Consider the following 10,446-nt stretch of genomic DNA (forward strand, 5'->3'; position numbering starts at 1 on the left):
AACATCCGGACATGTCTGGGAAATGGATGTTTATAAACAAGATGTTTGGCGTCGGAGGTTTTTTTAATGACATGTTTGGGTAGTGGAGGTGTTTTCTTAATGCTTTAGTTTAGTTCCCCTTCAGAGACTCAAGATAAATTGAGTATTTTTTAAGCTTCAACTTCAGTTTTTTGTATCAGTGAAACCAAGAGCCTGACGAAGTTCCCCCTCCTTTGCAGGTTATAAACTGTAATCTTGTTGTGTCTGAACTTGCTTCCTTGTCCATTGATTTTTGTCTACATGTATAAAAACGTTTTTAGATTAAAAGCTCCTAATGTCAATGCTATTATCACTAAAAACTCTCCATACGATAAGCCCTCATAGGGTACTAGATTGGCTAGCAACAGGGATTTCATACCCACAAAGCATCATGTTGTGTCACTGCTGCAGGAGTAGGGTTTTATGAATGTGATTTGTGATTTTTGCTCAGGCATTATCGTGGGATTTTTCTTAAGCATGCTACAAACACTGCTTGTGACACAATCAAGGGTATAAGAGTGAACACGAAAACATATTATTACACAAAAAAAAGACAGCAGAAAGTGGATATAGTAAACTACAGTATAAAGACAATAGAGATACTGAGAAAAAAAACGTGCTACAGAAGGTAAGAATGTAAATCAAATGCTCATGTAACTCCCAATAAACATGACGATATACCAACTAATCCCTAATTTGTGTCTCAAAAACGAATAAGTAGCAATAAAGTATAAATGTAGTATTTCCATTCAAGCACAACTGAAACAGGTCTCTGTTTAATGAGTGTAGTTAACGTGACATTATGCTCTTGAATACAACTGTACAACACATTTTGTGAGTTTTTTTTCTTTTTCTATTTCAACTTTCACAATTCCTCAATTTTCTTTGTGCATAGCTTCACCGAGGTCGAGGTATGCAAGCATAATGAGTGCTTTATCTTTTACATTTTTCAATGTGAACACATTTCACTGAACACATTTCACATTCAAAACCTGCTTGTATGGATTTACTACGCTGCCACAGTGTGCTCCTTCCGGTGCTGTCCATGGTGCTGAATGTGAATGGAGTGACGGTTTTGAAGTGAACAAGTTTCATTGTGGGTGTGCCTGTGAATGTCAGGCTTTGATATGTTATTTACTGTCAGATAAGGAACGAGGCCAGGGGCAAGTCTATGAATCATCTGTGTTTAACGGGAGTTTTAGCCTTTGGATGCCATTGTGGTCACAACCAGACAGAATAGTCCAATAGCATTGAAAGGACATGCTTACAGGTTCATTGCCTTGACAAGATAGAGCTTCTCTGACATTTTTCAGGACTGTATCTTTCATATTCCTCGCCTTTTTGTGCACCATAGGTTAATTATATGACCTTCCTCTGCTGTGCTTTAGTCTCAGCTGCAGAAATACACACACATGTCATTAAAATGCATTTGAAGTGTTTGCACTGCTCTCCATCCATAATTTATCTTTCACATCTGTGACACAGAGGTGGCTGTGCCTCAGAAGGCATACCATTATCCTCCGATATAAAGGTTGGTTTAACATGTTGACGTGTTAGCCAAGAAATGCAATCCCAAATTGCTTCCATTGGCATGGCAAACGGTGTGTGAATGAGTCTCGCTGAGAAGGTGGCACCTTGAATTGCAGCCTCTGCGTGTGAATGGGTGATTGCTGACTTGTTCATGTAAAATGCTTTAATGCTTTCCAAAGACTGGAAAAGTTATTTTCAAATACAAATTATATTCCCTCCTCCATAATGCATACAATGCATACACTCTAATTCACCATACAGTATGCAGCTAAATTATAATCCTGCTAAGGAAACATCTCACTTCTAGACTACTGCAACTCCCTCCTGGCTGGTCTACCTGCATGTGCCATCAGACCTCTGCATTTCATCCAGAATGCAGCGGCTCGTCTGGTCTTCAACCTTCCTAAATTCTCCCACACCACGCCGCTCCTCCGCTCCCTTCACTGGCTTCCGGTAACTGCTAGAATCCACTTCAAGACACTGGTAGTTGCATACCATGATGCGAATGGATGTGGCCCTTCCTACATCCAGGACATGGTTAAACTGTACACCCCAGCACGTGCACTCCGCTCTGCTTCGGCCAAACAGCTCGCTGCACCCGCACTGCGAGGGGGACCCAAGTTCCCATCAGCAAAAACTCGTGGGTTTGCTATCCTGGCTCCAAAATGGTGGAATGAGCTCCCCATTGAAATCAGGACAGCAGAAAGCTTACACATCGTCAGAGGGAGACTGAAAACTCATCTCTTTCGACTTCACTTCGAGAGATAGAATTACTAACAAAGCACTTATATACTAATAAAGGACTGGCTTATCTAAAGCCAGTTGAGTAGCACTTGAAATGTTTGGCTCTATGAAACCTGATGTACTTATATGATTCTGTTTTCTTCAAGTTTGTATCTTGTTGGTCGAACGCACTTATTGTAAGTCGCTTTGGATAAAAGCGTCAGCTAAAGGCAATGTAGTGTAATTTTCCTGCTCATGATGTAGAAGCTGTATTTCGACTTGATACATTGTTTCACCATAAAAAATAAATGCACATAGCGTCTCAACAACCCTGGGTCCAATTGTAAATGGCAATTCTGATGTCTAATGTAACCTCGGCTTCTGCTGAAAACTACTTTGAGCCATTATTATCATTTCAGGAAGATGTCCCTGCATAACTCTCTTATCACAGATGATGACTGAGAGCAGAATTACGATTTATGAAGTAGGCCCCACTGGTTCATGAATTAAGGTCTTTTTAATTGATGTGCATGAATGTAGGCCCCTCAATTGAGTGTGAAGGCTGTTTGATTTGTACCTCTCAAAACACCTTTTTCTTCTTCTGCTCCAATAATTAGTACCAACTGTGGAGCTGAAATATGATCTTCTGTGAAACAAAAAACCCTGAACATAATTTATGCATTTAAATCTGAAGTGTGTTAAATTATGTTGATCTTCTTATAAAGCCAGACATTGGTAAGAAAATAGATATAGATGCTTTCAAATAAAGCATATTGCATTTTGTCCGATTTAGCTGTTCTTAATTTACCTTATTTACTACACTGGATGTTCTCCAGTGGGGATAGAAGTAATCAGAGCCTTTACTTCTGCAAAATTAATATTTTTTACTTTAGTACTGAAGATACATCATCAATACTCATTGAGCAAAATGGCTTCTTTCAAAGTGTTTTATTAAAGAAATGGTTTTCATAATTAAAATATTACTAACAAGTACATGTCAGAGCTATCTAAGGAAATGTAGTGGAGTAGAAGTATACAGTAGAGCAAAATGGAAATACTCAAGTACGACAAAACAATTGATAGTAATTGAGTAACTGTATGACATATCACACTCTCTTTCTGTCATTGCACTTAAAGGGGGCGTATTTGAATAATTTCAGGTTCATAAATGTATTTCTTTTGCTTTTACTGTGACATGTTTACATGCTTTAATGTTCAAAAAGGTCTCTACTTTTCTCATACTGCCTGTGCTGCAGCACCTCTTTTCACCCTCTGTCTGAAACTAGATCCCAGTCTCTGGATCTGTTGTGAATGGTCATAAAAGTGTCAGTATTACATAGTGATGTCACAATGTTACAGAAGAAAACCAAGGAGTCCAATGGGGTCGTTTTAGGCGTGTGGGGTTTGAGTATGTGACAGAGAAACTCCCTCTGACTTGAACTTGAAACGATGTGGATTTTTGACTTTATAGACCGTTGACATGCACACAAACATATAACACTACAGGAAATGAAAAAAAAACCAAAAGCATAATGGGGCCTCTTTTTGCTTAGTTTGTTTTTTTAGCGTTATTAAATGCTGTCTCTGTCTGTCTGCTGAACTGTAGATAGAACCAATATTTTGTCTAGAAGTGATTTCAAAAACTGCACAGACAAAATAAGCTACAAGCAAGAGAAACGTTTATCTGGTCCAAGATTTAACTTTGAAAAGTCCTTTAGAAAATAACATGGTCTTGGGTTTACACTCTGATTCAATAGAAGACAGATTATCTGTAAGTGTGTGTTTGCACTGACCTTGATATGTGTTGTTAATTTGTTTCAGGTGATCTTGCACCCTCTGAGACCTCGCATGTCCCCGGCACAAGGCGGTGTCTGGGTCGCTGTTATCTGGATAATGGCCAGCTGCTTCTCCCTACCTCATGCAATCTACCAAAAACTCCTCACTTTTACATACAGGTAAAATCATTAACACTCCAATGGAAGGGTTTAATAATATTTTTTAGAGGTTGGCCATAGAGGGGAGCTTGGTGAGTCTACTCCATTGAGGTGAATAACCACGATAACCAGGTCACAGCTAAATCATGATTGTAAGGAGTTTTTGTGGGAGGAAGTTCAGCCAGTTTTCAAACTAACCTTCCAGCTGTTTATTTGGGAGGATCTGCTGTTTTGGTCAATTTTAACTGAATATTTTTTGGGGTTTTTGACTGAAAAACTAAGATTTGATTGTGTCACTTAGGGAGAAAATAACTATCACAATTTCAAAACCATCGATCAAGAATCAAGAAAGTTTCCAAAAGGATAATCACTAATAATATTTGTGGCGTTACCCTCACCTATGACCTAATTATTACTAATCCGACTTGCTTCCTCTGCTCGTATCTCTCCTCCCCAGTAAGGAAAAGGAGCGCAGCCTATGTGTCCCAGATTTCCCAAAGCCATCAGATGTCTACTGGCAGTTTATTGACCTCCTGACCTTCATCTTACTTTACATGCTGCCACTCCTTATCATCACCGCCTCGTACACCACGGTGGCCTGCCGGCTGTGGCACCACAACGCCATCGGTGACACAACGACAGCTCAGCACGCTTCCCAGAAGAGAAAAAGGCGGCGGACGTTGGCCATGTTGCTCCTGGTGGTCGGGGTGTTTGCTGTCTGCTGGTTCCCGTTGAACTGCTATGTGGTGCTACTGTCCAGTCAGGCCATCCACTCTTCTAACGCCCTGTACTTCTGCTTTCACTGGCTGGCTATGAGCTCCACCTGCTACAACCCTTTCATCTACTGCTGTCTGAATCCCACCTTTCGCCAGGAGCTGAGGCTGCTCTTCGCCATGTGCAGGAGGGAACGTCGGGCGGTGGTCGGGTTGGAGCCGGAGCTACGCCCTGTAGCTGCTCCTTGCCATCACAGAACTGCCTGGCCCGATACCAACCAGTCCTCCAGGCCCGGGCGTGCTCTGCCACACCCGGGCAATTCCTCCTTCCAGCAAAGCCACGCCTCCTCCAGTCAGTCCCAAAACCTCAAAGACACTCATGTGCTCTTCATCGCCAGGCAGGTCCTCACAGGAAGGACTGACATTCTCTCCGTGGAGCCCATTGTGGCTGTGAGCTGACTTGAAAAACACTGCCACAATATGATGCAGTTACTGTGTCTGAGGTTGGGATTTGCCATGTTCGAAAAAAAAACAGGATATTTGAAAATCTCGGAGATGTAGGCCTGGGCCTACAATGGATTTTAACGGCAGTGGAGCGAGATGTTAATGGGCTTTTGTGATGGCCTTAAATTGAAGAAAATAACACCATGTTGTTTTTCCATCAGATACTGTAATAAAAACATGATTGTCTTTGGTTTCACCTATCTTTTTTTCTCATCCCAAACTGCTTTTCACTCAATTTAGGCCTCAGCTCTTCACATATAAACAGCTGCTAACCCTAACCCTAGATCTTCTATTCCAGTATATGCGCAGTTTTTGTAGTTTCCATTTGTTTCCTTTGCACTTTTCAATGCTTGTAAGTGGAGTTCAAACAAAGTTTGACCTTGGAAACTACCAGCTAACAAGGTTAATTAGTCGATGTTTTGGAGATTTTGTTCACTTTCTAAAGTAGTCTTCATACGGTTGGATTATTTACATTACAACATGCATATGATGTACAAGCAAAGGTTGCAATGTGATGAACTTGGCTCAGTCATGCACATACATCACCTTCGATTGAAATGTCGTAATATTATATTGCTGTGAATGCCAAAAAAACTCAAGACTTTGATATTGATGTCCTGATTTAAGTCTGTCTGTATTTTTTCTCATGGCAACCTTTTAGAGTGATAGGATCTGATTTTAATGTACTTTTCCTTTTATAACTTTGGTTTGCTATTCTGCCCACAAGGACAAAGTCTTGGTGGATAACGCTGAACATCTTCAGAAAAAAAATTATATCTCTATGCAGTATTTCTCATTGATTCACATTCAGCCAGAGGCGTTATGTACTGCACAGGAAAGGGAAATATGCCAACAAAATACAGTACAGCAGTAGTCTCTGAGACTTATTTTCTATATTGTGACCTCACAGTATAACTCTGTACCATAGACTCTATAATCGTTGTAGATGCTTTAAAAGCCCATTTACACTGTGTGATTTTGGCCTGCCCAGAAGAAAAGTTTGATAATGTTGAGAGAAAAAGAAAATGTTGGTTCATCAGTCGATGTTCTGTTTTGCATACCAAAAAGTACTGCAGTGGCTAAATGCTGTGTTCTCACTGCAGTTTCGACCCAATGATGCAGAATAAATATGACTGGTTCAATTCTCTCTGTTTAACGTTTGCTAAAAAGAAAGTTTTCAGTTAAATTCCAATTTGCATTTGAGATGGAACATTGATGCATGCTCAGTTCATTTAACATTGCCTAAGTGGAATTTATTTGTGTTTATATTTTCTCATACATCAGAATAATCATATATCTGGAATACCTAACATATCTTTACCCTGACCATTTGATAGGCTGCTTTGAAGCTCACTGTGCTACTTTAAATGCCTCAGGGTACATTTCAACACGCCTTCAGGCTCTACATTGCTGTGTTAACGTTGTTATACAGTTAAGTATGGGTATTGCCCAGTGCGTGTGTGTGTATTTGTTTGTGTGTGTCAAACTCTAGGCTACAATAACAAAACAAAAAGAAGAGCAACCATATGGCAGAATGGTTTTATACTAGAACAGCTTGAATTTCCTACGCTGCATAAAAAACAATAGATCGTGTTTTTCTGTAAATTAGATCTTTGTTGTTTACAAAACTCACATTGAAGGAACAATGTTGCCAATCAGTAACTTCAGGGAAGCAGGAAGATTTTTCAGTTCTGTTGTTTTTACGACGTAAAACTAAAAGATGTGTTGGCGATTAGAAAACCTGCCATTCTTTATACACTTTTTATTCTGTCAAAGTCTTAACAGACATAGTGTGTAGCATGGATGCAGTTCATGTATTCTGCCATTGAAAGGAATGATAAGAAAAAATAATTGTACTAAATACAATGTCCTTTTGAAAGGCAAATCCTATTTCAGCACATCAAATGAAAGGACTGAGAAATATTAAATCAATTGACGTTTTAATGAGTTTCAACCCAAGCAGCTTCAGTGAAGTCTGATGAAGGGAAGTGGCATAAAGCATTTTTTTCTCATGAAATCACAAAAAAAAAGAGTCTTTTGTTGGAAAAATATGTATTTTGATTCCAGTTTTGAAGGTTTTGTCATTTATATTTTACAGCATTGTAAAAATAAAAAGGAAACCCATTCATGCGGCGAAAAGCATGATTGGCAATGAAAGATGCTGATAATATATTGTTGGAAGTGTTCAGTGTTTTATGTGAACAAAATATACGTTATGTATTAGAAGTGAAAAAAGTAAAATTGTAGAGTGTACTTGTGCACAGCTGTGTAAAAGAATGTTCTCTGTATGTGATTAATTCTCAATTAATAAGTTGTTGTTTTTTGGGTTTGTTGGTTGGATTATGGTCTACAGAGGAAATGATCAATATTCCACAATAAATGTTTTGCAGCATCATGTCTTCTCTTGTAAGAGTGTTGGTTATATCACTAAGAATAAAGTGGGTATACATACTACTGCGTTTATTTCAATGTCATTTAGCTAAAAGGTGACAATAGTGTGAATTGCATGGGGCATACTAATATATGTGTAGTAGATTTAATTAAAACTTCTTAACTTTATTCTATGGCTTTAGGTGTTCAGACATTAGCTGGGTTAAGGCTTTGTATAGCGCTCCCTTCTCTTCTGTTAGAACTAATGGGTTAATCTCAAAACCTTTCCCCTTACACCATGGTGTGAGGCAAGGGTGTCCTGTTAGTCCCCTACTTTTTATTATGGCTCTAGAACCATTAGCCTGTGCAATTCGCGCTAATGGTGACATACATGGTGTGAACATTCATGGACACGATTTCAAATTAAATATGTACGCTGACGATATACTTCTTACTTTGAGCAAGCCAGCACTCTCTATACCCGCAGTTCTTGATATGATACATTTATTTGGCAGTTTCTCTGGATATAAGATAAATTGGAACAAGAGTGAAGCAATCCCACTTAACTCATATACATATAAACACAACCTAATGAGCACCCCCTTTATTTTGAAAACAAATGGAATGAGGTATTTGGGAATTAACATCATCTCTCCTGTCTCTAAAATCTTTAGCCTTAACGGCCCTGCTATTTTCCAGTTCATTAAGGAGGACATCAACAGGTGGATGGCCATACCACTTTCTCTATGGGGCAGAGCAGAAACCTTGAAAGTGAATGTTCTCCCAAGGCTTTCTCATATTATCTCCTCTATCCGTCTTGAATTCCCACTAAAATGGTTTAAAGATATCAAATCCCTATTCACTCAGTTCCTTTGGAATAATAAAAAACCCAGAATCGCACATAATAAGTTGATCATTCCAAGATCAATGGGAGGTTTGTGAGTCCCAGATGTATTCCAGTATTATCTGTCCTTCAATGCAAAGTATCCATTATCGTGGGTGTACAAAAGTGCTTCTTCGGTAGGCAGTTGGCAATGGCTGGAGCAATCCATCATGTCTGTAAACCAAAACATATCTCTGGCATCAATGTGGTACTGCCCAAAACAACCACCCTCAATGGATAATACCATCATCGGCTTTTCATGCTCTATTGTAAAGCAACTGCACAGGAGAATCAACATAGAGGGGCTCTCTTTACCATCTTGCCCAATTTGGAGTAACCCCTGTATTTCTGCAGGAGGAGGCACTTTAAGTAATAATATCTGGCAGAAGGCTGGTATTACTACAATTGGACAGATATATAGAGACCAAACCCTTTCATTTCAACAACTCAAAAATCAGTATGGTCTCTCAGGCTCATCTTTTCTATCATATGCACAACTAGCATCTATTATTAGTACAAAATGTAAGGAGGGAGCCATGCCTGCTTCATGTATGGAAGAGGACCAGCGCCTCAAGAAAGCAATCATATCATCAGGTGTGGTCTCTAACATTTATAAATTATTATCTAGGGCTGCCCCGAATACCTATTCTCCTGTCCAACTGTCCTGGGAGCATGTCTTGAATATCTCTCTGTCTGCTTTGCAATGGAACTTCATTTGGAGGTCAGCTATGTTCTCTTCTAAATGTGTAAGATTCAGGATCATACAGTTCAAAATTCTCAATAGAGCTTAAATCACCTCTGTTACAAAATCCAAGATGGACAATAAACACAGAGACTTATGCTGGCAGGAATGTGGCAAGCGAGGTACATTGTTGCACCTACTCTGGGAATGCCCAGCGGTAAAAAAACTTTGGTCAGAAGTAATATCCTTATTGTCTGAATCTTTAAAAGTTAGTTTCCCTACTTTGATCCATTGCATGTCTACTGGGTCTCAAGCCAGATGGCAATCTTGCAAGGACTACCGATCGGCTCTGGACATTGGGCTGTTTAGCCACAAAAAGACTCATCCTATTAAACTGGAAGGAACGCAAACCAGCCTGCTTTACTAGGGACTCATGGCTGAGGGAGTATCTGGACCTACTGAACATGGAGCGTGCAGCTTCTCTGCTGGGGGATTTTGAGGGGAGACAGGAGGATTGCGGTTCACTGTCCGCAGCTCTCCTATCTAACCCTGTCAATATGGCATCTCCTGTGTAATGTATAATGTATTGTGTATGTAATGTACTGTGTATGTCACAATCAGCTGTCTTAGGAAGTCATCCTTGCATCCACCCCCCTCCCCCCTCCCCCGTTATGTTTTGTTTAGTTGTTTGTTGTTACATGTTTTGATGTACGGTTTGTTATCTGGAGAAATGTCTGTTTATTTTATAACAGCAAAAATATATATATATAAAAAAAAAAAAAAAAAAAAAAGTTGTTTTTTGGGTTTGTTGGTTGGATTATGGTCTACAGAGGAAATGATCAATATTCCACAATAAATGTTTTGCAACGTCATGTCTTCTCTTAAAGTAGTTTTGATTAATTTATTTTAAAAAACGCAATTGTTCAGGATTGTGAGAGTGTTGGTTATATCACTAAGAATAAAGTGAGTATACATACTACTGCGTTTATTTCAATGTCATTTAGCTAAAAGGTGACAATAGTATGAATTGCGTGGGGCATACTAATATATGTGTAGTAGATTTAATTAAAACTTCTTAACTTTATTCTA

The 10,446-nt window shown here is 39.2% G+C and overlaps 1 protein-coding gene across 1 annotated transcript in view; it reads left to right on the plus strand.

Annotated features, from left to right (window-relative positions):
- The window catches only part of LOC307022344 (G-protein coupled receptor 83-like), a 10,642-nt gene extending 2,837 nt beyond the window's left edge, over positions 1 to 7,805 (plus strand). Inside the window, exons 3-4 of the mRNA XM_079655106.1 lie at positions 4,093 to 4,226; positions 4,663 to 7,805. Of these exons, the coding sequence (XP_079511232.1) occupies positions 4,093 to 4,226; positions 4,663 to 5,377 (849 nt within the window). The 3' untranslated portion in view covers positions 5,378 to 7,805. The remainder of the gene's footprint in view (positions 1 to 4,092; positions 4,227 to 4,662) is intronic.
- Positions 7,806 to 10,446: the final 2,641 nt, after the last annotated feature.

The sequence above is a fragment of the Notothenia rossii genome (assembly GCF_949606895.1).
Source record: "Notothenia rossii genome assembly, chromosome: 1".
Classification (NCBI taxonomy): Eukaryota; Metazoa; Chordata; class Actinopteri; order Perciformes; family Nototheniidae; genus Notothenia; species Notothenia rossii.